Genomic DNA, 27,808 nt, shown 5'->3' with positions numbered 1-27,808 from the left:
GAAATCATACTTTTTGGCACTTTTCATTGCGCAGCCAAGCCGGGCACAGCAACAAAAGGAAACAAAGAACAGAAAATTATACAGAACATGATCAAATCTTCCAGAATATACGGATCTTGAAGTTTTGCTTGGAACTTAACAGATAGCTTTTAATCAAGACACTCCCTGATTCATGTGGCCACCCTTGGTACCTGTATTTGACTTTTTTTTTATTATTCCTTAAAAAAAAAAAACAACGCAGATAGAAAAAAAGCAATTAAATGTCTACATGCATCGTTATATTATTGCTGTGATATATTTACAGTAATATTTACAAAATCATCAAAGAGGAACAATGTTTCCCTGTAACTAAGAGTTCAGAATTAAATTGTGCCTCATTTATTCAGCGCGTTTTCTCTGGATGATCTGTAATACTGCCTTTTTATTTCATATACAAACATGTTCAGCCTGCACTTCTCAGGTTATGAGCTTTTCTTTCGCATTATATTAAAAGAATCCTCAGATTTGTGATATGGATTTTGAAGTCTTTACATCCCACGAAAGAAAGAAATAATAATAAATTATTAGAAACAAAGGTTTCTGCACCAGCACTGCAAAGCACTAAAACGCGTGTTGCACACATGAATCAGGTGACAGGTGGTTTGGCTGCTTTCATGCAGTGATTCAGCTGTAGGGCTGAGACGACCGTTGACAGAGTGATGAGGGAAGGACGGACAAACAGAGCAGAAACTCTTCTGTTCAGGTGTTTTGTTTTGTTTTTTTACGGTGAGCTCAGCATTGCTGTGATCCTGTCATCCATTTGGAATATGCAAATAGCTGACGGTGCATTTGCCTGCTGGTGCTTGACCTTCCCCTTGGAGGTCACTCACCAACTCAATTACGCTCCCTATCTGCAGTCTGTCTGCAAACACCTGTTATCCTCCCACACTCCGGCGCCCTCAGCCAGTCCCACTTCAGCACATCTCATCCTCCATGCGTCTGTTAGGGGCAGTTGGGATGGGAGAGGACGTCTGGTGGGGAGGGATGTGCAGCTGGGACAAATAATGGAGGAGTTAGAGGAGCATCGCAGCGCGTAGTTTTAATACAACCATGACAGTTTTCACTTCCGAGGCATTTTCTGTCAAGATAATACCCATTAGTACTGCTGAGAAATACAGAAAGCTGCCTTTGTGGTATCTCAGTCGCTTTCTCTCCTTCAACACATCAGACTCGCTGAGCTGCTTTAAGACATTTGACATTTGGAAGCAGTGGTGACTTCAAAACTGCTGTAACGCTGTTGTTTAATGTGTGTCTTGTACCTTCCTATCAGCTGCCAAAAGGTTTTCTTCAAATAATAATAATAAATGAAATATTTTTAAGATGAAAAAATTAACACTTGTGGTCGTTTAGGGATTATTTTGTAAAGAACTGAGTGTTGCTTGTGTTACTGCATCACTAATAGAGCCCGACCGATAATATCGGCCGGCTGATATTATCGGCCGATATAAGCCCTTTTCAAAGTACTCACTATCGGCCGAAATTTTGCCAACAGAACACCAATAATTTCTCATAAACAGAACAGTTACTGAAATAATGTTTGTCGGCAATGTAAAATGTCCTTGCACTGTTTGTCCAGTAGATGGAGCTCTGATTCCATTCAACTGAGAGTTGCTTACACCCCTGCTTAAATGTGTTCATCACCGGCCCCTGTAGTTTGCCGTCACACTGCATTGATCGGCTGACAAAAGCATACAAGTAAGTTTATAAGGATCTGTATCCTTATCCTGAACATATATCTAAGTTGCAGCAACCAGAGGTACAAGATCAGATGTATTTCACAACTCTTTTTAAGGATATGTATTTGCTAATTTCACAAAGGTTTAATTCTTGAGTGCATTTTTTGAACTTGAAAATTCTTCTAATTTATAAAATTAATCAATATGTGGACAAAGCTTCAGCTTTTATCTCGTACCTTTTTGTTAAGGGTCCAAAAAAGAACATTTTATTCATTTAAAAAAAAAAATAATAATAATATCGGCTGATTTTTCGGCTATCGGCAAATCAGCCAATTTATCGATTATCGGCATTTTTTTCATCCAAATATTGTTATTGGCATCAATCTCAAAAAATCCATATCGGTCGGGCTCTAATCACTAATATGATTATTGTTATTGCTTTTTCACCGTTTGATAGTTTACGTGTACATTATTCTGCTGTGCAATTTTAGCAGATAGTGTTTAATTTTGGGGACAGCCTGGTGTCTGGTAATTAGTTATTGCCTGAGATTTATAGATATAAGAGTGGCGGGGTAATAAAAACCTTCCGTTTTGAGGCAGTGAACTTTTGGAAAGAGCGACATGGAGAATATTCTCACATTTCATTTTCATTGTTTCTTTTTATTGCCCTAAATCGACTGAAAACAGGACAGCTGTGATTGTTACACGTCAGTTGCTGTATCAGTTAAAAGTTATTGCCAAAAAACAAAGGTAATCTGCATTCATTGCTTTGACGTTTTTGTAGCACTGGTACTGTACATTGTTCCTCTTTAAAAAACTAAGTCCTGCGGACTCTCTACAGTTTTCATGCATATAAACATTTTCTTTGAAGATCAGCAGCATCTTACAAGGTCAGTGAATGTTCATTTTAAAAATTACAAACAATAAATAAATGCATGACCATTAACAAATAGGCAAATCTTCAATAAATACAAAATAACTTGAATAAATAAACAGGTCGATAAATAATGTATTTACAAGATGGTACGTGTCTAAAACTGTGGGCGGAGCTTTAAGCGGTGTACAGACAGAGAAACAGAATTAAGATGATGGACACTTTGTAACTGAGGGTGTGTGAGTCCATGCCTTCACTCTGAGGTAAGGCTGGCAGAGAGGGAGCACCTCAAATACTGGGTGACGAATGCACGTTAAGACTGTGGACGGTGCGTTTCTGCAAGCCACCATGGTCGAGGAAGAACAACGAGGGTTTTCATTGCTATAGTCAATCACACATGGCACTTATCACAACACGTCATTTGCTCTGGCTCTCAGGGTTTTTGTCCAAGTTTGTCCATAGTAGTGAAACTATGAATTTGATCAGATGGCGTGTGTGATCAATCACCTGTTCATCAGGCCTGCTAGACACTCTAAAATATGGCAGAATTCAGTGGCCTATGAGGTTGTGTAGCTTATGAAATCTTAGATTTTTTTTTTCTTTTATAATTACCCACAGTTACAAAGATGCTTTTGATCACCAAAGGATAATAAGCACATTAAAAATAAATTTAGAAAAATCAAATAGAAAAATAACATCCATTATATTGGAACATTGGTGTGGAAAAGGGATGTTTTTTTGTTTTTTTTTCCTACCTTTTAAAATGATCTCCCTTTTTTCTTTTTTGCAAATACTGTCATAGTTCACATTTTCGTAAAAAGTTCATGTTGGCAGTTGCAAAAGAATTCAATTCTTAGCAAATAAAAAGCAGCATAAAAATACAAGAGGTCATTTTGTCTCTAAAAAAACAGAACACTGTTAGTCCTTTTTTATGGGGTTTTTTTTACAGTTTTGTCTTTACTATTTCCTATAAAATATCAGGAATCTAAATATTATTACTATTGATATCAATATTATTATAGTCATTGATAAAAATTCACATGCCAGGCCTCATATATAGTTGTGTATAAGTGTATGTGTGCACACGTGCGTACATAAACGTGTGTTTGTGTGGTCTGTGAGTGTGTGTATACGTGCACCCACATCCATGTGAGCACACGGTACTTATTTGTGTACATCTACAGTTTGTATTTCGGGAAAAAGTTTGTTTGATTGTATGTTTCTGTGGACGATTAGCTACTGTGCAGGGGGAGAAAAATCCAGCATCTTTTGAAATTGTCTTTGCCATAATCATAAGAGTTTCTTCACGTAATCTCAGTGAAAATATTGCTTTCTAAAAAAAGGGAAGAAAAAAAGGCATGAAGGGCAGAGTGAACACGGTTATTGGTTGTGAACCTACAGGAGGGGTTCAGAATTTAGCTTCTTCCTAGTGGTTAATTTTCTGATCCAGAGTCGTCTTCGTCTGCAGAGCCCTTGAAGCAAGCTGACTCGTAGTGCTTGTTCAGGTAGGACTTGAGAGCGAAGGTCTTATTGCAGCGCTTGCATCTATAGTGCTTGAAGGCAGAGTGTGTTTGCATGTGAGCGCGGAGGTTTGAACGGTCAGCAAAGGCTTTGCCACAGTGGGCGCAGGCAAAGGGCTTCTCTCCCGTGTGGGAGCGCATGTGACCTTGAAGGAGCCACGGCCGGCTGAAGGCCTTGCTGCACACGTCGCACTTGTGCTTGAGGTCATGGGTAAGGATGTGCATGGCCAGCGCAGGCATGGACACGTACACTTTCCCACAGGTGGGACACTTGCGGGCCATCTTGCTGTCCAAGCTGCGGTGCGTCTGCTTATGTCTGCTGAGGTTGGAGGATGTGGCGTACGTCTTGCCGCACTCGTTGCAGGTGTGACGAGGCGTGCCAGGTACCCGTTCGTGAGCCACTGCGTTGGCACTGCTGCTTCTTGACCCCCCTCCGTGATTCTCACCATCTCCCTTCCGCCTTGAGCGCCCATCAGAGATGAAGAAGGCATCCATGGTGTAACCCTCATCCAGAGCCTCTGATTCCCCGCTGTAGAAGCCGCTGGCTGTCATGCCAGACTGAGGGCTATCAGGGTGCTTCAGGTCAGGGTCACAGTACTCTCCTCCGCTGCTCACCTGGGTGTACAAGGGGTCTGACACAGGTGAGGCCAGCTTGTGCTCCATCTTCTTCTCCCCTTGGTATACAGATGGTGTGATGTAATCCTGGATGTAGCCTGGGTAAGAGACAAACAAACACAGTTGGCCAGGGGATGAGATGGATGACGACAGAGTGACATAGTGGCGATTACATGATTATGAATGAATGAATGAATGAATGAATTTATTCGGCACAAACAGATCCAAAACAACAAAAAACATACAAACAAAGAGAGAAAATAATCCAACAATGCACCCATGCACCGGAAAAAGGGTGTAGGCAGAAGCAAAAGCTTATAAACGCCTACCGCTTGAACCAAAAACAAAAATTATACATATGCATATAAAATTATACATTATCTTGTTGGATCATTACTTTTTGTGAAATAATGAAAGAGTAGCAGCACAGAGCCAATTGCATTTTGTCCAGCACACCCCGGTTGCATAGTGCAATGATGCAAGAGAACATAATGCAGACGCATTCAGGCAGGTTGCAATTTTACATTGAGATGAACGCGATAAGAGCTCATTAAGGAATTTCACCTTAAGATGCATATTAAACCTAGCGCATATATAAGATGCATATTAAACCCACTCTCAAACAAACTGCACTCAGTGACTTGACCTTCTTCTAATGATTAGATTATCATCTATTTTATATAATTTCCCTGCAGCCAGAGCCTATCTCCAAATTTGAAGGTTCTGTGAGCACTTACTCTAAACATTGAACAAATTACGTAATTTGACAACATAATGTATTTCTTCAGTGTCTTGATTTTTCATTTATATATATTGGTTATAAAGATGCATAATTCAAGCTTGCTATATTTCTTGCTGCATCTTCAACAGGTTTATGCATGTTGCACCAAAGGACAAAACACCACAAGTGATTCAACTGTCTCCTGCATGATTTCAGACAGATATATTTCCACTTGGATCACTACTCTTTGCTTTCCATCTGAAGCGGCCGACTGCCAGGGCAGCTAAAAGGATTGCTGGCAGCAAAATGTGTATAAACAGAACTCAGTATATTCTTCTACAGTGAATAACTTCCAAATGTGTTGTGCTTTTGAGAGATGATGCCTTATTGGTTGAACATATGCAACCAAATGCAAGGTGTGGTGACAGTGGATTCTCTGTGACAAACAGCTCCTAAGTGTAGGCAGAAAAAAAATGTTATTCCAAAGTACTGTGCGCAGCAAGTGGTGTAAATAAGTTATTGACTGCTTTTTTAATGAAATTCAAAGTTTAGACTGATCAATAGGCTGTCATCTGGAAAATAATGCAGCTGTTAGTGCAACAGATAGAAAATGTAGTCTAAGAAACTGATCAAGAATCTACAACAAATTGGTATATCCGCCGTGAAAATAGTATTTGTTGGTTAGTTTGAAGGATTCAATTCTTAAACTAGTTTTCATAAAGCCATAAAATATTGGCATGACTCTAGATGAAGATAAAAGTACCGAAATGCTGATGTAAGAAACCATCACCACTTCCTAAATGTGCTTCACAATAAAAGCATTTTATGGTGGCGACATTGCAAAGTTTTTACTGTGACACCACAAATGATGATAAGGTCATGTTAAATTAGCTAGCTAACAGACACTGATTCAATAAAGTTTTATAAAAGCGGAGTTCAGTGTATTTTATGTGTTACATGTGTGACAAAGCGTGATAACCAACAGCCATTTACAAAACTTTTACTGAACGTTTAGCTTCAGCAACTTCAGCTACAAAGCTTCACTTAGCTACAGCTATACACCAGGGCACCCTCATTGATCATCCAGTGCTGTCTGAGTCTGATATTGGCCAAAATTACTGGATTGGGTGTCGGAAATAAATAAAGAAAAACAAAATCTCTTTTGATCCTTGTCTTCTATTGCACATCTATGTATGTTGTGGGCTCTGTATGTTTTCTTTTAGAGGAATAGAATATTTGTTTCACAGTTTGAGTTGATGTTTTGTGAGATGACCAGATTAGCAAAGTACATCCAAACACATGTATTTGTTCACAGATTAGTTGTATTAAGACATGCGTATTGCATTGGTATCAGCAGATACTTAAGGTTCCAGTATCGACATCATATCAGACCTGAAAAATTAGTATTGAGCCATCCCAAAGGGAAATATAATATAACAAAACAAATTAAACGTGCTACTGCAAATACACAACTTGCAGCCAACATGCCAATAGTTGCAGGAACATCAATGTTAGATATGAAGACTTTTTGCCTTTGAGTCCACACTGAAAAATTGTAAGTGTATTGTATTATGATTTGTGAGCCTTGTAGTCTTGAACCATAATATGTGCTGACTGCATCATTACACCCCTAAAAAAAAGAAGTAGCTTTAACAAAGAGCTTTCAGCTTTTAATAAAATGCTTTAATGTTTTCCACTAATTGTGAACCTGTAGAACACATGCTGTTAGCACTGGTTGGCTGTTCCTCAGGTCTGGATCTTCGCGATAGACCATCTGGGGTCTACACTAGTAATCATGAAGGAGGAATTGTGCTTGTCATCTGTAATAAATGCAATATGATGACATGTCATGTTATGGTAAAACGTTGTAGATAGTATGATGCATTATCTTAAAGTAATTCCATAATCCAAGGTCTGGATGGAGAATTGTGCTTGAAAATGGAAAAACCTCTTAATTATATAATAAACATGTTTGTATTATATAATATTTATGTTTATATATAGAATATTTCATCATTAAGAATATTTTTTAATAATGATTAGAATAAAAACCACTAAAATACATACTTTATTTTAGGTGGTCACTTGTAAACTGGTTGTGTTTAATTAGTGTTACACTACTTTTTTCTTTTTTTTTTCTTTTTTTTTTTGAGTATGTGTATGTCTTTCTGTTGTCATGTAGCAGGCAGTGCAATTACACAACAGTCAAGTTATTTATTTGTTTGTTAATAAGCAAGATTTGTGACATTTTATTGATTCATTTCTTTAATGAAATAGAAAAAAATTCTCATGTTTGATTATTGTAGGAATTGGATTGTTTGCACATTTCAAATTTGTTTTTGTCGACACACTCTGTGTGTGTGTGTGTACAGATGCATAGATTTTGAGGCAAACCTGGATAAATGGGTGGATTTGGGAATGATTATTATTATTATTAGTGTTATAATTTAAACATATATGGGAGCTGGGAGTGCCTTTGTGTAAGAATGCACTCTGAGCGCTGATCTAGTTGAGCATGCTGTGTACGAGGACTGATATGCAGAACATTGCACGTGAAGAGGTCCATCTGTCTGAAATCCAATTTTTTTAAAAAAGCATGCCTTTAAGAAAAGATTTGAAGTGCTGTGAAGCGTGTCGTGTGCAACACAACTGTGACACATTAAAGCTGGACTATATGAGCTTAATGTTTGGTAATTGCACACCCATTGGCCATGCAAAGAGCAAATAATTGTTTCAAGCAACAACAGCAAAAAAAAAAAAAAAAAAGGGAGGACAATTGCTCACAATTTATTTCTGCATTTTAATTCTTACTGCTGCCATAAATAACACCTGCTGCAGCTTTAAAAATGATTGGTAACTACATTGCATCATGCCTCATTTTTAGCTGTAGAAATAAACAAAAATAGCTAAAGGGCATCTGTGCTGCACAACAGATGTGCTTTTTAAAATTATTGCTATTATACAGAATTTTTACTTGCCCAAATATATCAGTCAAAGCAGAGTTCTTGACTATCTTTCAATAAATGTGTGCACTTCATAGGCTCATTTCTCTAATGCAAAGCAAGCTTGTAATTAATGGGCTCTCTCAGCCACCCCTCTTTGTTGTTCCACAGACACTCAAGTCAAATGTCTCCACAATGGCTGGAAAGAAAATCTCTTGGCACAGCAGAAGTGCTGACGCCAGGCGTTTCAGCCACGCCGACAATTCTTTTATTTGTGCTTTTGCGTTCCAGCGCTTGCACAAAAAGGACAATTCTTTTGTCCAGCTTCAGTGGATTTGTCAACACCATATCATTCCTTTCTTTTTTATTTCATGCGTGGCCTTTTGTTACATATTGAGCATCAAACTCAGGAATAATAGAGCCTGACAAGAATAAGATAATGTGAAATTGTGTCATTAGAAGAGAAAATAAGGCTTTTAAAAGCAGCATTCCAAAAAATGTAAGAAGAAAAAAATCCTGTATGTATATTTTTTTGTTTTAAATTTACAACTATAACCAGTCGTGTTGTTTTACAGACAGATCGCTTTCCTAATCTTAACCTTTAACCTCTGGCTGAACTGTTAATAACAGGTGGGGTCTTGTTACATCACTGCAAACTGTGAGGCCTCGTTTAATGTGGAAAAACGCAACAAAGACGCACGCATTGCGCGTTTTTACGCACGGCTCACAAAATGGAAGTGGAGAGCTTCAAAGCAAGCTGTGAAAGTGAAGGTCGCCTGTGAGTGCTGACCACAGTGCAGATATGTGCCTCCCTGCGTGTTTACTGTACAACAGCTGTCACGTGATCGGCCTGGATGCTGCTGCTGCTGCTGCTGCTGCTGCTGCAAGCATTTTCGTCTCCTCTTTCTCCTTCCCCCGGCCGGCCAGTGGCCCTTCATCCTCTCTCCGCCTCTCTCCCTCCCTCCCGGCCGGACTGTACAATGTGTTGATGTGTCTCGTGGCGGCCCACACGGCTGAAACTCGAACCCCTGCTTTTTTTTCAAATGCCCGGAAGGAAGGGTAGCGGAGAGAGGGATGGGGGTGGGGATGCTGTGCGTGTTCCATTTGGATGGGAAAAGAGGTGGTGGTGGGGGGGGGGGGGGGGGGGGTGCAGGAGAGGATCGGACCGTGATGAGAACTCAAGGACAATAACCGCTGAGGACAAATGTACCATCCGATACTCATCTCTCATATTCATGAATATTTTAGTCCACATGATTTCCAGATATAGTCGGCCTGTATATGTATGTTCAGCCCTCGCGGGGTTGGCGCAGTCGTGCCAATGCGTAACTGGAGCTTCAGCTGATGAGACACGCGTTCTGTTCTTTATTTACATGAGATAATCCGTGGCTGTGACCTAAACTGTCTGTCCTCTGCTGGAGTAAAATAAAAAAATATATATCAGGGAGCATGCTGGTGAGGGGTCGGGGGTGGCACGGATGTGATATTTTGTACATTAATTCAGCAATCAGTTGGCTGCACATCACACGTCACATTACTTTACATACTGTCGGATTTTTATCTGCTGATAGGAGTGGAAATCTCATCCAGCCCTCTCCAAAAAAAACAAACAAAAAAACAAAAGAGGATGCCATCTGTGCGAAGTGTGGAAATGTGAGATCAGCAGCGGAGCTGTCCACAGGCTGCACACGCACATCCACGGCCAGAGTGGAGGTATGTTATTATAACTCACCATTCTCACTGAGGCGAACCCCGAGGCTGGTCACCGGGTCTGTGATGGAGCGTGCGAAAGTAAGGGAGTCGTCCAGGTGGTGATGGTGATTGGAGCCGGCCACGGTGGATGAAGAGAAGTCATCAAGCTTGATCTTCTTGACTAAAAATGAACGGGGCATGTTTCAATGGCTACAAAAAACCCACGGAGCTGAGAGGAAAAACGCATGAGCGAAAATGAAAGACCCGATCCGGAGGAAGCGCGTGCGAGCGGAGCCGGCTCGATGGTAAATCCTGGTGGTTAATGTGAAGACGGTGGCACAACATGAGATGAAAAAGAAAATGGAAACCAATGGAGAACAAGGCTGAGGGTAATGCTGCGTGATGCTCCCCCAGCTTCACCCCCTCCCCCCCTCCCAAAAAAATTAAATAAAAAAATAAAAGCGATCCTGTTCAGCACTGGATAGCTCCTGTGATGCAGCAGGCTTAAGGGACCAGTGAGGAAGAGGAGAGATGGAGACGGACAGAGAGAGGAGGGAGAGAGAGAGAGAGACTGTCAGACTAGCTGAGATCAGCAATCACGCCATCCTTTATATGGGGCACAGGCAGTGGAAGATCAGGTGGTGCTACGAAATGGAGCTGCTTAGCTTTAATCCATCAAATGTCCCCAGGGACACACATCAAATTACTACTGAACCGTCTGTGCATTCGCACACAGACAGAGGAGAAAGAACACAGCCAGACCCCCACTGCCCTCACTGCACCCCCCCCCCCCCTTCACATCCCCTCCCTCTTTCGCCCCGCTTCTGCTCAGGCGCTTGGAGGAGGAGTAAAAGAAGAGGGTAGACAATGAAAGAGGTGGGATTGAGAACACACTCAGTGTCCTGTCCCCCCCCATTGTTTTCCAGGATGAAGTGGCACAGTTTATGTTTGCTTTGTTGCAAGGGACGGCCTCCCTCATAACCTCAAAACACCCTCAGATTCTACCCATCCCGTGCGCACGATTGCATGCGGCGCACAGCGCACGGGCACCCGGGAGAGCTGGACCCGGTTAAAGCTGTGCTGGATTCCAGCACTGCTGCAGTCCGATCAGGCTGGAAGAGCAGCTCAGACCGTCCCATCACCACTGCACAGATGTGTGGTGTGTGTGTGTGTGTGTGTGTGTTGTGTGGTGGGTGTGTGTTGTGTGTGTGGTGTGTGTGTGTGTGTGTGTTGGTGTGTGTGGTGTGTGTGTGTGGGTGTGTTTGTGTGGTGGTGTGGTGTGTGTGGTCCCACCATGCGTGTCAGTGAATTATGCGATTAATTAATTACATCTTTCTTGATAAGGGTGAAATCTCAAATTAGATTTGCGCTCACTAAATCGCTGAGATATCTCCGGGTCGGTTTGTATCGTAGGCAGATTCATTAGCTGGCTCCGTGCTGCATTAAAACTCCTAATTTTCATCACAGCTCAACAGTTGTTGCTGTGTGTCAGAATAAATGAGAGCGGAATATTTATGCAGGGAAATGAATTGTACAGAAGATTCATACAGCAACAGTGCAAAGGAGAAACACAAATCAGGCACCTGTTTGATTCGCCATCAGCAGCAGCTCACATTTGTTTCACATCAACTGTTTGAATAAGTAATAGGTTACAGCATCACATTTGTAAGGGTGAAAAGTAAATCTGATGTGTTTGTTTGTATTATACACACAGGAGCAAGAGATGCAAGTGATGCAATATGTCTGTCTGTTTGCTGCCGGTGAAGTGATGGCAGGTGGGAAGGTGTTGCACGAGGAAATTTTAGTAAGAAAACAAATAAATAAATAACACGATTCACTTGTGGAATAACCTGCTATAATGTGTTGAAAACAAACAGTGGTAATGAAAAAAGTTGGGGCATCTTTTTGATTTTAAGTATTTGTTTTTTAATGACATTAAAGTAAAAAAAAAAACAGGATTCATACTTCTCTATATTAAAATTTAGAAAAGTATGCCATTCTGCATGAAAACAATACTCTATACCATGATATAAATTAAAGGAAAAATATAAAACCAAATAATGGAATGCATAAGTATGACCACATTGTAAAATATAATAAGTTGACTTTACTAAAAAAAAAAAAAAAAAAAAAAATGCAAACTTGCTGCCTTAAAAAGTAATTTATGTTGGCTTAAATGAATCAGAATTTGATTAACTTCATTATTGTGAGTGTGCAGTGCTCAAATTATTTAAATAATTGGATACTAGTAACTTGATTCATTTTGATTTAGCAGTACTCAAATAAACTTAAATCCCTAGATTATAGTAACTTGTTCATTTGAGTTTGCAGTACTGAAATAAATTACATTACAGTAAACGTATTTACTGTAAGCATCCAGCCCCAAAGGGACACTGGGTATGAAAAATTTATTTTTCTAATTTGGCTTAAAGGGATACTCAAGTAAAGCATGTCTTCCAAACTCAAAGTACTACTTACTTATTTAAAATGACTGTTCATAACAGTTTGATGAAAACTGAGTTTGGTTAACTTATCATAATTAATTAATTTGTATGTTAGCATTTCCAGTGGCACCATTTAACACATCTAACGGGCCCTGTCCCACTGCGTTTAGGAGGATTTGCGTATGGACTTGCGCACAAAATTGGCCATATTTGCCAAACAGCCGCAATATCCGTGTAACATGCCTGTATGAGTCAGCTGTCTCCGAACACGCCGTTGATCATCCGCGAGGCACGCATGTCCGGAGCCAGGATTTTTGAGTAGCTCACAATCTGGATGCGGAGACATCCGCCTTACATACTCAATTCATACCACAATACATACTCACTCTATGCGCTGTATATCTGCTGTTAATCGCTGATAAACGCAACTGACGGGGATTTGCGGCTTCACAGTGGACTGGGACAGTGTGTAAAACAGATATATTGTGTGCCCATCATGTCCCACATCACAAACTAAAATATGTTGTAGCGAATGCATACAAATTGGCCACGAATGAAGCGTTTTTATTACATCTGCTTTGCAGCTGATTTGCGGACAATCTGTGAATTCATAACAGCACGTCACGTAAACCAAAAGTACTATATGTGGCAGAAAGCGACATACCTGCCAGTCAGTGCCGGTCCAGCTGTGTGGATCCACAAAGACGTAGCTGCTGCAAACGGGTCTCCTCCAGGACTATTATTTAACACCAACAAAAGGAAGAGTTGCTGTTTAGCCACAACTCACACTGAAGTCTGTTTTCTGTGACACTCTCAAAAAAAAAAAAAAAACACCGTCTCGCCCGAGCGGCTTCCCCCCTCCCCGCTCCCCAAACTCATGAACAGTTAACCCTCGCATGACAACATGAACAAACTCTGTGATCAACTTATCCAAGTCCAGCAGTTGCTCCAGAGGCTGTATTGTTGGTGTGAATAGTGATGCCGACGGCCCAAGTGAGCTTATTTTATGACCGCAATGCAGATGCCGTGCACGCGTAACACGTGCGCGATGCATTCATAATACACCCGTAATACTGCCGTGATAATCTCAATGTGTCGGATCAGTTTCCTCACTACATGCGTTATATAACAATGATTGTTCATCATATATTCACTATATAGTATTAATATATCTGTAATTCATACTGGGACATTTGGCATTTTTGGCCATTTTTGTTGCGGACGACAACGAACGCCCGCAATTTGTATAGTCAATTCATGCACAATTAATCCTCTCCCCAGTGGGACAGGGCCCTAAATCATCACTTTTAGAGGTAGTTTTCTGGATATATGAACATTTGAAAAATCAATGAATGCCTTTTCTCTTTTTTGAAAATAAGATGACACCAAAAGTAAAAATGTGTAAAAGTCCAGTGTTGCCCAGTCTCTTTTTTTATGCCACTGTTTGACTACCAAGTTGTAGACCTGGGGTTGAGTCCTGGTCACACTACCTGTTTGTGTCCTTCTACAAAACACGTCATCTGCATTGTCCCAGTCCAGCTGTAAATGGGTATTGGCCTTGGCTGGGGGGTGGGGGGCGATGGTTGTCATGGACTCTCATCCATTGTTGTTGGTTTTTCTTTGTGCCTCAGCCAGCTTTGTCCCTAAATTCATTGAGAAACTTGACTCACTTTTGCCTTGAGGTAATTTGTCTGTTTGCCATTTAGTTGTCATATTTGTTTAGGACTTCACTCAAAATAATCAGAATTGTCTTATATGTGCTTGTTGTCTCCCCCTCCCCATTTATGGAACAGTCTCAAGCATGGAGCGTCCCACTCTGAAACTGAAATGATGAGCAAATGCATTTGTTTAATCTGATTTAGATTATTGCAATGCTTTGTTGTTCTGCTTCAGAAAAACATGTCTGAATCACTGACAAATGGTCCAAAATGCTGCTGCAAGGCGTCTTATGAGTTTCTCCAAAAGGTCCCATGTGATATCAATTTTGACATGTCTCAGTGAGACATGAGTTGAACTATTTAACTACTAATATGTAGACCTGGGTTCAGTTCCTGGTCATGCTACCTGTCTGTGTCCTTGGACAAGCCTTCATCTGCATTGCTCAAGTTCACCTAGCAAGTGGTACCAGTCTTGGCTGAGAAAGTAACTTGCAATGGACTGGTGTCCCATCCAGGGAGAGTCATAGATTTTTTTCTGTTTCACGCTACAGAATAGCACCAGTAGTTCTCGGGGCCTATATACGGCATAACAAGGATGTTATAATATGAAGTACAGTGCTTGCAGAGCAGTGATATTACGCAAAATAGGTTCAATGATTCTCACCTGTATCTAACACAACCCAGAATTTCGGAACTGAATATGCAATCATATTTACAGAATTACAGGATTTTTTTGTGGGCAAATTGTAAGAAGTAAATTTTCATTCATTTTCATTATCTAGTGATCCACTTTCTGAGTCAAACTGTATCAACTTTCTAGATAGCTGTCAATATTGACTTGTATTAAAGACCATTAAACTGTCTGTGTGGTGAATTATTTCTAACATTATTGACTGAACAAGCAACGAATCTTCCTTTACCGATATTGATGGTTTCCAGCAGCTATAGTCGAACTGCTTCTGAATATCGGCTCACCTCTAGATGAGGCTTTCATTATTCCACCCTCTGTGCAGCAGCTTTACGTCTGTAAAGTATAAATATGGTTCGCCGGCATCAATACTGCAGGTTCAAGTAGTTCTCGGCAAACATTTTAGTGCTAAAAGCAATTCCATATGAGACACCTGCAGGGGAGAACAGCATCAACAGGCACAGTTTTCAGATTAAATATTCTGTACTGGGGCCATTTGCTGCCAAATGGCTGCATAATCTGCATGAATTACTGCATTCAGTCGTACAGGTGTAAAAAATAATCAATTAGTAAACTGGTGTTAGCTGTAGGTTCGAGAAGAAATGTGATAAATATTATAGAAGGGCAATAAGTGCATATTTCTGCCAAAGTCCAACAATCCTCTGTTTATGTTTCCGTTGACCTTTTCTTTTTATTTCTTACTTTTTCATTATGCAAGGTATTCCTTTGAAGATTCTTGATAGTTGATCTTTGATCCTGATACCCAGATCTTTGAACCTTGCCAAGGTCATTTCAGATTTGCACCGGTGCCCTGCGTTGCCACATTGACCACATCATAGTCACAAACAGGGTCTTGTGATGGATCTTTCAACCTTGCCAAGGAGCTTATGTTTTTGTTGCCGTTTGTCTGTCAATTTTCTTTTGATCCTGTAGCCCAGATCAAAGGAATCAAGAAGCTCAAAGATGGTGCTACTCTGCACCAAATTTTAACCGAAAGTCTGCTTCTGGACTAAACTTCATTGAAGTCCATCCTGCTGATGAACAAACTAGCAGCTACACATTGAAACATAACTTGCTTTAATATAATAAGGAAATACGCTGAAATGTCCCCAGTACCAGGCAACATGTTGCAAGGTGTTTTCTCACACTCCTTCTTCATGCCACAGCTCCAGACCACTCATGTCTCTTTGACATGAGGTCACTGCCTCAGGGTGTTACCATAGTGATTGACCACCCACCCCCAGCCCTCAGACAGGAGGACTTTTTTTTAAACTCTGAGGTGTTGCAGTGTATGGGTGGTGGTCAAGTGGTTAGTGCACTTGGTTGTAGTGTGGCAGGTCCCCGGTTCAAACCCCACCCCTGCCACATTTCTCCATGTAATATGGAATTGCATCAGGATGGGCATCCGGCGACCCTGAGTGAAAATGAGGGAGCAGCTGTAGGGATTTACTTGCTCGGAGGTGCTGCAGGAGAGCAGGTGGCCAGATGGGGAGTGGCCTCATCAAAATCCTGCACACGCCTCCCCAACCGGACAGTTGAGTCCCTCCTTCACTCAGGTCCACAAAAGACACCACTAACAGTTACCCTGTTATCTCCTTTAGCATTTATGTGATTTGATTTCCTGTGTAATTATGATGCCTGCCACACACAATTTTTTTCTTTCTTTTTTTTAAAAATCTCAAATTTGCATGATTTTCACAGTGCTGCTGGTGCATGAAGGTGGAACATTAAGTGTCTATGCACTACTCGTGTAATCATTCTGAGCGTGTTGGACCAGGTGCAGGGATGTAAAGAGTCCATTAGGCATCTATAATTCACTTCACTCTTGCTTATTGGGTCACTTCAGTGAGGCTTTTTTTAGCTGCTGCTGTGGCAGATTGTTCTGCTCTTCACAACAAAACAAAATGTTCATGACATTATAAATTAGACATGTTTGTGTTAAATACAACATTAGAGCTGGGTTAAAAGACTATGAACTATTTTGGTAATTGTTTTGAATCTTTTTTTGAAGTTTATATTCTGTGATGCCATCTTCTTAAATGTAATTATTTCCTTTACAAGAACAAAATAACACAGTTGCAGATGCCATCTTGGGGTCTGGGAGATGCTGACTGACATTTTCAACTTTTATGATGACGGTCAAAAAACAACATTGATTAGTCCAGAAAATAATCAACAGGTAACCTGTTTTTATTTTTATTTTATTTTCTATTTTTTCGTTGTGTCTCAGGAAGAGGAAAAGAAGCCGTGTGCAAGATTTTCTTTCCATCAGTGCCTTTTCAGTTTTTGATACTTTCTATCTTTTATATTTTGTGATTTATTTATTTAAAATAAATACTTTTATGACAAAATAGTGCTAAAAGTTATTAGTAGAATTTATGCTTACAATTTATTGGTCAGCTTAGGGGTGGTGCGCTAGCTTCCCGATTCAAGGCCACCTCTGCCCATTCTCCATGTAATGTGGAGTTACATCAGGAAAGGCATCTGGCATAAAACCTGTCCAAAATCAACATGCAGCTCCACCTTGGCTCTGCTGTGGTGACCCCGAGTGAAGACAAGGGAGCAGCCAAAGGGGCTTACTATGTCCTTTTGTCAAGCACAATGGTTCGGAGTGGTAGGACACAAATGCAGGATTCAGACATTAAAGCTCCAGAGTTTAATCTTGAGTCAGGCAGAGTTCGGTACACAGAAAGACAGGCCGTTATGAGCAAGTGTCTGAAATATTAGACAGAGACAAAGTCCGAACAGGCAGACTTGTCAGTACACAGCTAAGCAACAAAACAGGCCAAAATACTCTGAAAACAAAATAAAGCTTGAAAGGGGTACAGAGCACAACAATCTCACAAACTACTGAGGAAAAGGTTATGATTTAAATAGAGGGAGTGATTTGGAGGAAATGCAAGACAGGTGTACGAGGAAGGATCTGGAACAGGGCGTGGCAAGCAGGAAAGGAGACAGGAGGGAGACGCCCAACACCAAGCACCAGACACAAGACAAGAAAAGTCCCTCTACCAAAACCCCAAGCAACATAACAGAGAAAAAGAACACAATAACCACAACCTACCATATCTCACAGCATTTTGTGATTCAACATCACGAAATATACATTCATGTATTGGTTCGTGATATTGTCACAACAAGTGTCACATTTTTGTAACGGGAGCACAAATTCCTTTGAATATGTTCCGTGATGGGAGCACAAAATGAAAAAAGTGATGGGGAGGGGGGTGTTATGGTTAGGGTTAGGGGGAGGGGTTAGTAATAGTAAGATTAAAAAACCCATCATGAAAATGTGACTCATTTTGTGACGAAGCACGAAAAAACTCCTGAGACTGGGTTGAGCACAACCCCCCCCCCCCCCATAGACCCAATCAAACACCTTTATGTCTTCGATTTTTTTTTCTTTTTTTAATTAATACTTTTTTACAACAAAATATTTGAACACAAGGTTGAAGGTTATTAGTAGAATTATGGTTATGATTTACTGTTATCAGAAATAATCAACAGATTAATTTTAAAAAAAATAGCTGCATCAACTGACTGACAAAAAATCAATAGATAAATTGACTGCAAAAAATATTCATTATTTGCTGCCCCAGTAGCATTCATACTTTTCATGTAGACATTCCTGCACCAATGAAAACCTTTTTAATAGTTTGACACGAACAGCCATAAAAGTCGTGAAGCCAGTTTGTTCAATTTTATTGTTGATTCGTAGTAGGACATAAAGTCTGAATGGATGTTAACGGCCTCACGAGCTGTACTGGATCTAACGCTGTTTGGCAGAAAGCTCAGTGTATCACTCATGCCCTATTTGGCTTGTGTCTGCCTGTTGTCCTGTACGGATCTCAGAGCTCGGCTGCATTTGTTGTGTGTGAGCAACTGTTCAGTAAATACAGCAATTAAGTGTAAAAGGCAGAAAGGAGCTAGCATGTTCCTATCTCTTTGGTGGGGGAGATAATTTATGCTAATAACATCTCTGCTGCTCAAGCTGCCCAAAAATGATTACAGACCCTTTTGGCTTCAGAAGAATCTTTTCATCCTCTTGGGGGGGGAAAAAGTGGTTTCTCAACACCTTGCAAATAAGACAGCTGTGTGGCAGTGAATGCTTCTCTCTCCCTTTCATCTCTAGATGATAATCTTTTCTCCTTCACTGTCTTGTATGCTGTGTGTTTGTTCTTCATTTAGCCCGTTGGGGACTCGAACCTACTTTCTCCTCTGATTCTTCCCCGGCCTCGCACCAACCGCACAATCTATCATCATTTTTCCTTCAAGAGCCTTTGCAGACTGTGCGTGTGAATGCATTACTGTAAATAGTATCCTACGCACGAGTGATGCTTCTTAATAACGCTTAAATAACCCCAGTGAAAGAAGGAGCAATAAAACATATGAACTCTCCACCAGCTATCCTCCATCATGCTCAGGAAGAACCTCTCTTATCAGCTAATAAGAACAATCATTAAAATAATCTCTTCTGTCCACCAGCATAAAGAACTGAAAGCCACAATGCATGTTGAATATTTGCAGTGCACCTGGAAAGTATTCACAGCGATCACTTTTTCCACATTTTGTTATGTTACAGCTTTATTCCAAAATGGATGAAATTCATTTTTTTCCCTTAAAATTCTACACACAATACCCCATAATGACAATGTGAAACAGAGTTTTTTTATTGAGATTTTGGCAAATTTATTAAGAAATCACTTGTACATAAGTATTCATAGCCTTTGCCGTGAAGCTCAGAATTGAGCTCAGGTGCATCCTGTTTCCACTGATCATCCTTGAGATGTTTATACAGCTTAACTGGAGTCCACCTGGGATAAATTCAGTTAATTGGACATGATTTGGAAAGGCACACACCTGTCTACATATAAGGTCCCACAGTGGACAGTGCATGTCAGAGCACAAACCTAGGATGAAGTCAAATGAATTGTCTGTAGACTTCTGAGACAGGATTGTCTTGAGGCACAAATCTGGGGAAGGGTACAGAAACATTTCTGCTGCTTTGAAAGTCCCACTGAGCACAGTGACCTCCATAATCCATAAATGGGAGGAGTTTGGATCCACCAGGACTCTTTCTAGAGCTGGACGCCCGTCTAAACTGAGCAATTGAGGGAGAAACGCCTTAGTCAGGGAGGTGACCAAGAACCTGATGGTCACTCTGTCAAAGCTCCAGCATTCCTCTGTGGACAGAAAACCTTCCAGAAGGTCAACCATCTCTGCAGCAATTCACCAATCAGGTAGAGTGGCCAGACAGAAGCCACTCCTTAGTAAAAGGCACATGGCAGCCCGCCTGGAGTTTGCCAAAAGGCACCTGAAGGACTCTCAGACCATGAGAAACAAAATTCTTAGATCTGATGAGACAAAGATTGAACTCTTTGGTGTGAATGCCAGGCATCATGTTTGGAGGAAACCAGGCACCATCCCTACAGTGAATCATGGTGGTGGCAGCATCATGCTGTGGGGATGTTTTTCAGTGGCAGGAACTGGGAGACTAGTCAGTATTGAGGGCAAGATGAATGCAGCAATGTCCAGAGACATCTTGGATGAAAACCTGCTCCAGAGCGCTTTTGACCTCAGACTGGCGTGAAGGTTCATCTTTCAGCAGGGCAATGACACTAAGCACACAGCCAAGATATCAAAGGAGTGGCTTCAGGACAACTCTGTGAATGTCCTTGAGTGACCCAGCCAGAGCCCAGACCTGAATCCGATTGAACATCTCTGGAGAGATCTGAAAATGGCTGTGCAACGACTCTTCCCATCCAACCTGATGGAGATTGAGAGGTGGTGCAAAGACGAATGGACAAAATTGTGCAAAGATGCGCCAAGCTTGTAGCATCATATTCAAGAAGTCTTGAGGCTGTAATTACTGCCAAAGGTGCATCAACAAAGTATTGAGCAAATTTTTCATAAATTTGGATAAATTTCAAAAACCTCCTTCATGTTGTCATTATGGGGTGTTGTGTGCAGAATTTTGAAGGGAAAAAATGCATTTACTCCATTTTGGAATAAGGCTGTAACGTAACAAAATGTGGAAAAAGTGAAATGCTGTAAATACTTTCCAGATTCACTGTGACTCCAACATGGTGCTTAACTTGGAATGAACTGAGTGGATTTGTTGCCCACTGTTCTATTGTCTCCTCAAGATGATTTTTTAAAATTCAAAATAGAAGTTATAATTTAATCTGCAACCCAAGACACTCTGCAAAGCATTCAAAGTAAAGCAGGTTCATTTCTTCTTTTAAACCTTAATATTCACACCTTGCTCTGACTTATTGGGAAATAATTGTTCTGATAATCTTATTCTAAATTAACTGGGTTAATTAATCACCACTGTGTCCTTGCCCTCCCTCCCTCGCTCAAATAAAGGCAGTGTGGGTCTTTTCACATTATGTTTCATCACGAAGGTCAGCGCAGTGGGTAATAGACTGTCGTTTCCAATTTGTACTTCCAACGCGAAGGAAGAGCAAATGCATTAGTGAGATGGTATCAGCTACTTTAAAATTACACAATAAATGGGCAGATCTGCATGGATGGAGCGCTGCGGCTCAAAGAGTGCACAGAGATTACTCAAGTAGATTGCTGTGTGCAGCAGAGGCAAGTCTGGAAAATAATTACACACCAGTTGCTAATTAATACCTCTGACCAAGGAGATTATGTTTTTGCCCATATCTGTTTGTTTGATTGTTAGCAATATTACACTAAAGTAATGAAGAAATTTTCATGAAACTGGAGAAGGGCATGGGTTTGTTTTGTTTCTTTTGGGTTGGGGAGGGGTGTTATGCATAAAGGAGAGCAGCCAGGACATTTAGATTACAAAAAAATGGCATTTTACTAATTAATATGAAATTTTGAGAAAAGGTTAAAGGATTAATTTGCTTTTTTTTTTTTACCATATTTAATAGTCAAATATTGTTAGCAATTATTAGCTCCACCAACAAAGCAGGAGGAGGTTATGTTAACGGCCCTGTTTGTTTGCCTGTTTGTCTTTCTGCAGTTACTTTATCAGCAGCCGCTGACAACTTGTAACTAATAAGTAATGTACCTAATAAGGTAATCTAACTTGGTTGCTCTTAAGATTGAGTAATCAGCAAAGTAACTAATAGTTACCAAGTTAGATTACTAGTTACTTTAGTAGTTACATTCAGCTGCTAATGAAGTAACTGTTTAAAGTAACTGTATTATGTAACTGTAGTAAGTAATAAAGTAACTTTTCAAAATTACTGTGGCAACACTGCTCTGGACTATGAAGATTACAAATGACTGATGGCCAAGTTGTGAAAGGAAGATCTTCCAAGCTATAACAACTTCATAAACTCTGTCCAGACATCTTCTGTTTCCTGGTGAAAAGGTTACTTTATTCAACATGACACCAGAGTTCTGGCGTTTAAACATTCTTGAAACTGGACTGCATCTGAACAAGCTGATATTGAGTCGTGAAGACACATCATGAACAATACATTACTGAGTATTGATTTCTTGTAAGTTCATCCCCTGCAAGACCAGCTTTAGAATTATCCCTGGTCAGTTTGTTTGTGCATTTGTAGGGCAAAGTAAATAATCCACATACTCGATTAGAAACAGTGAGAAGGTGAATGTATGGGTTTGTGATTGTCCTCGATCAAGACCAGTCTTTCAGGGACTTCCTGGACTCGGCTATCATCTACATCTGTACGCAGCAACAGTGTCAAACTTGTGAAGGCATTCACTATCTCAGCAGTGATGGTCATGTCTCTGGATCCTTGGTCTTTAACACTGAGAGACACCTGTGAAGAGCTTATGGAGTCACGAGGTTGCGGATCAGAGGTGTTTGCTGATATCTTTCCAGGAAAACTAAAGGGTTCTGATTCTTCCTGTCTTCAGCCAGGCTCCCACTGCCAATTATTGACACCCGATTGTGTGCTTCTTTTTTTGTTTTGGTGCAAAAAACAATCTCAAACAGGGCATAAAAACATGTTATTCGTGGCGGTAGTGTAATTGTAGAATGTTGTGACTAGTTGGGAAGGTTTTGTGATATTGGAATGAATCATGATCCACAAAAGAGAATAATAAGATGTCATTTGGGCAGGTGAAGGTAATGTGCATCTTTTGCTGTAATTTGACAGATAGCATTAGTTCTTATTTTGTTAGTGCATCTTGAAATAAGTCATTGCTGCTTGAATGTGGATTTGACTGCTCAGTTATTTGTTTACCAGGCTACAACGTAAACTAAAATTAAAATACAGTGCAGATTGCATTATTTGTGAAGAGAGGGGGTGGGCGATTTGTTTGTAGCACGGTGAGAATGAACCAGACCAGGCAGCAAAGCACACCGGTCAGTGTGTACAGGGCAGTGCGTTCAAACACTCCCTGTTTGCTGGCTTCTTTGAATCTCCTCTGGAAATGTAATATGCACACATAATTATATGAAAAGCACATCACAGTTTTACATACATTTTAGCTTTGAAGAAAACTCTTGTTATGACCACAGGCATTAGCACAAAGACTACACACAGTACTATTGTGAACATTCCCAAAAGCACCCATGTCATGGGGATGCATTCAATATCACTTGCAACCGGCACTCACCTGGTGTATAATACTATGACACACAACATTAGATTGCTATTGTAATGAATCGGGCTCGATTTCCTTATTTTTGAAATCAGGAAAGCAATCTGGGCCACATATCAACAATGGGAGACTGGCTTTACTGTATGGTTGTTAGACTTGGACGCTAGCCAGTAAATTGAGATGATGACTAGATGTCTTTCTTAACAGGTCTCTTTGGATGATCTTTGGGTACCACTGGAATGACTTTATGTCAATGGAACAGTTACTTAGGGAGAATAAGATGATAAGTATCATTTTCATATTTAGAGAATTTCAGCTACACGATTTTGGTCATGTGGTGCCTTTTGTTGTGGCATGATCCAGCTTACAGGTGCTTCAGTGTTGAGGACCCCAGTGGCTGGAGAAGGCTGAAGGGAAGCCTATGTTTCACCTGGCTGTGGCAGATGGATACTTTCAAGAGGTGGGGATGGATCAGTTGTCTATTTGGATGGTTGCCATCCACGACCCAAGGCGGTGGATAAACGAGGCATGGCACCAGCTCATTTTTCAAAACCTGAAAAGACCAGAAATTCACCTTGTGTTTCCAAACTCTAAATGTACATAGTGTCATTACTAATGACTATGTACATTTAGAGTTTTGAAAAAACACAGTTCCTTTAGAGTTCTACTGCAGGTGCCCTGTTGACACCCAGGTACAGGCGTCAACCCGACTCCAGAAAGGGCAAAGAGGGTGCAGGTTTCTTTGTAACCACCAACTCCACCAGGTTGTTTCATTGGCTCCTCTCCTGTGGAACCAGCTCCCAATTCAGATCAGGGAGACAGACACCCTCTCTACTTTTAAGATTAGGCTTAAAACTTTCCTTTTTGCTAAAGCTTATAGTTAGGGCTGGATCAGGTGACCCTGAACCATCCCTTAGTTATGCTGCTATAGACTTAGACTGCTGGGGGGTTCCCATGATGCACTGAGTGTTTCTTTCTCTTTTTGCTCTGTATGCACCACTCTGCATTTAATCATTAGTGATCGATCTCTGCTCCCCTCCACAGCATGTCTTTTTCCTGGTTCTCTCCCTCAGCCCCAACCAGTCCCGGCAGAAGACTGCCCCTCCCTGAGCCTGGTTCTGCTGGAGGTTTCTTCCTGTTAAAAGGGAGTTTTTCCTTCCCGCTGTCGCCAAGTGCTTGCTCACAGGGAGTCGTTTTGACTGTTGGGGTTTTTACGTAATTATTGTATTGCCTTGCCTTACAATATAAAGCGCCTTGGGGCAACTGTTTGTTGTGATTTGGCGCTATATAAATAAAATTGATTGATTGATTGATTGATTGATTGATTGATTGATTGATTGATTGATTGATTGATTGATTGATTGATGAACTCATCCCATCTGCTGTTAATCTGTAAAATCACCTGGTAGAGTTGGTGGTTATAAAAGAAACCTGCACCCTCTTTACCCTTTCTGGTGTCGGGTTGACACTTATGCCTTGTATTTCCTTTGAAACAGTTTTTTGTCATACCGTGCACCTGTCAAAGCCTATTAGGCTTAATTGCTCATGTTGTTTTAATATCACTAAGTAAGTAAACTCCTCCTTAATCTGAAATAGATATGGCCATATTTTGAGCCATATCTGGACAAAGGATCAAATCCAGAACATATTAAAAAAAAGTTTGTAGCATTGTGATATATTGTGTTTTTAGGGGTGCCATTCTAGCTTACAGTTTGAGTATTCACCTGTTTGGAGCCAAGGGTACAAACAAAGCATTCAGGCCTGCTGTTATGTCATTATAGAACAAAAAGAAAGAAAGATAACTGAAAACAAACAAATATCCATCAGGCAAACCTGAGACAGGTATTTTGCTCTTATGTGTTTTTCTTACCAGTGCGTGTCACGAAGAGGTGAGATCAATTTTCACAGAATTAGGCAGCCTGGGGAAATTGATTGCTTTTTCTAATACTTAGTAACAATTTTTCAATTTCCTGTGGTCTTTGTTACTCTCAACATTTTTGCAAATGAGCAAAACAGAAGCAAGTGGCGTTGCTGCTCCACAAACTTCACCTTGGGACCAAGCATCATTTGCATATATATTGAGAGCATACGTTTTTGGTTTATAATAGTCACCATTCCGGGGTGGGGGCAGGGAGCTGGGGGGCGGCTGGCAGGCATTCTGTCACCTGTTATGAGGCCCTTGTCCATGAACATCCCAGGGAGACGAAAGCAGGCGATAATTACTGTGCTGGGACCAGACTGGTGTTGCTGTCTGCCTTCACACCGTGTTTTAAATCGAAAGACGGGGAAAGGAGAAAAAAAGTAAAACAATGCTACAGGGGCCTCCTTTGTGTTGCAGTCTCCAAAGATTCTCAGGAGCCTCAAAAAAAAAAAAAAAAGACGGAAAATGGATTTAATCTGTTGGCACAGCACTGGTCCTGTGGTGATTACAGTTTGAGCCCAACACTAATAAATCCACACGTTCCACACTTTCCACTTTCACAGTGTGGAAGAGCTAAATATATTCAGGCAGAATCAGGGGAGATGCTCTGCAGATGGTCACATGACAAATGGTTTTATTGGCCTGTTATGGAGATTTGAATCATAATTGAGCATCTCTACAGTGATGTGTGCACTTGGTGTGACTCACAGTGAGTCTTTCGCTAGAGGACAGATGAGCACTGTCGCTACTACTCCAATCTGTGCCTCTATTTATAAGATTTCATCTTAAACCTGCACAATTCATTTGCAGTTTTCATCATTGATCATTGATTTAATGACAGTGCAAATCAAGTGCAAAATACGTGTAAAAGTGGAGTAAAAGATAACAGGAGAATGCAGCATTTGCACAGTGATGTATGTGCTGCACGCATCGCTGCTTCGCTGCCAGTTAGGTGCTTTTCAAAAGGGCATGCTTTTGTGCAGGCACAGATGATGCAGCTGGCAGAAACACGGCTATTGCTGGAAGCGCGTCCACACTGGCACACTTACAAAAAGCTCTGGCTCCCGGGTCGCACTTTATATAGGCTACATAAAGGCTGCCTGCCCGTCTGCTGCCTGTCTGCTGCATCGATAACGGCTGCGATGCACAGATTGGAAAGTGCCGAGATAATTTGAATGTGTCAGTCTTCTTAAGCCGCATACATTCTTATCATATATTTACTGGCGTTATCATGTCGTCTGTGCTGCGTTTCTTCTACATAAGGTGAGGAAGCGTTTGCTTCCAAGTTAACAGATGCATAAATGCACAAAATGTTACGGGGTTGAACTTAAGAGATGAGCAGGCTTCCAAAGATATTGCACAAGAAGGTGGGGGTGAGGGAGCGTTCAGGGACTTCAACACTTGTTTGGCTTTCAAGACTTTTCAACTCGATAACTGACTCTAAGAAGAAAATTTTTAGCATGATCAATCAGATTTCGTGGGCAAAGATAGTCCCATTTATTCTGTAATTGCCTGATAAATTAAGCAGCACAGACACCTGTCAAAACACCAGACAATCTCTGTGAGTCCACCTCCCAACAGGCTCCTCTTGATGGACTAAGTTGGTAATGACAACTCCCCAAGTCTGTCCCCCCAGGCTGACGGATGAGAGCACCACAGAGCTCTTGGTTCCCATCCGTCCCTATTAGGATAATGCATCAAACAGACATTTTAATTTGAAGTTCAGACTGTCCTCAAGGCTCTGTAAATGTCTGCAAGCATACATGCTGCAAGAGATAACCTTAGTTTTGCAGCTTTGTCTTGCACCATCTTTTTATTTGTGTACACAAATGAAATGTGTTATTTTTGACTCCGATGTGCGTGTGAGATGGACAGGCCGACTTCAGCGGCTACCAGACATAAAAATAAATCAATAGCTAAATCCTGATGTTGCTTTTGCAGAGCCGCTCCTTCAGTTTGACTAAAAACAAACCTGCCGATGAGTCATTGATTTTCACAAACAAACACCAGTCCAGTCACACCCATGTGACTCTGAGGAAACCCTCATCACTCAGCACTTACGCTGTTGTCCACCCAACAACCTCCTTTTTTCAGCCTAGCTAGTGTGACGGTAACATGCGTGAAATGAGCGCCGAGGCCCGCCAGCGGTGCCTGAAGCCTCGTGCGGCCAGACACCTGCCTGCGCTCAGCTGTTTCTGCCACGCTTGACCGCGTGCAGCTAATAAACAGACCTGTCCTTATCGCTGGAACTCCATTAAAGGGGGTCACAGTCACCTGAATCCCTCGCTGAAGCGACAGCAAATTACAAAGCAAATGTAATGGGTTTTGCTATATAACGCCGCACACCGAGATAGTGAATTACACCAAAGGCCTGATGTTATTGCGTGTCCGCAGGACGCTGGCTCTGTGTTTTATGATGACTACAGTCAAAAGCAGGTCAGCACTCAGATTGTTATGGCCTTTGC

At 41.0% G+C, this 27,808-nt stretch overlaps 1 protein-coding gene and 1 long non-coding RNA gene across 2 annotated transcripts; one reads left to right on the top strand and one right to left on the bottom strand.

Moving 5' to 3' along the window:
• The first annotated feature begins 1,045 nt into the window (after nt 1-1,045).
• Nucleotides 1,046-27,297, top strand: LOC117512814. The gene is made up of 4 exons (XR_004561387.1): nt 1,046-1,172; nt 9,832-9,842; nt 14,908-14,916; nt 27,287-27,297. It is a non-coding gene; the product is annotated as an uncharacterized LOC117512814 (long non-coding RNA).
• scrt2 (scratch family zinc finger 2) lies at nt 2,184-10,542 on the bottom strand. The gene is made up of 2 exons (XM_034173046.1): nt 10,120-10,542; nt 2,184-4,822 (listed from the first exon to the last, which is right to left on the bottom strand). The coding sequence occupies exons 1-2, from the start codon at nt 10,277-10,279 to the stop codon at nt 4,023-4,025; spliced, it is 960 nt and encodes a 319-aa protein (XP_034028937.1). The 5' UTR covers nt 10,280-10,542; the 3' UTR covers nt 2,184-4,022.
• Nucleotides 27,298-27,808: the final 511 nt, after the last annotated feature.

The sequence above is a fragment of the Thalassophryne amazonica genome, chromosome 6, assembly GCF_902500255.1.
Source record: "Thalassophryne amazonica chromosome 6, fThaAma1.1, whole genome shotgun sequence".
NCBI lineage: Eukaryota > Metazoa > Chordata > Actinopteri > Batrachoidiformes > Batrachoididae > Thalassophryne > Thalassophryne amazonica.
The sequence above is the reverse complement of the archived record's forward strand: the minus strand, read 5'-3'. Positions and strand labels throughout refer to the sequence as shown.

Coding starts and splice junctions, on each gene's coding strand:
- scrt2 (XM_034173046.1), bottom strand. CDS start 10,279: ATGCCCCGTTCATTTTTAGTCAAGAAGATCAAGCTTGATGACTTCTCT. Junction 4,823..10,119: donor GGTTCGCCTCAGTGAGAATG/GTGAGTTATAAT, acceptor TCTCTTACCCAG/GCTACATCCAGGATTACATC.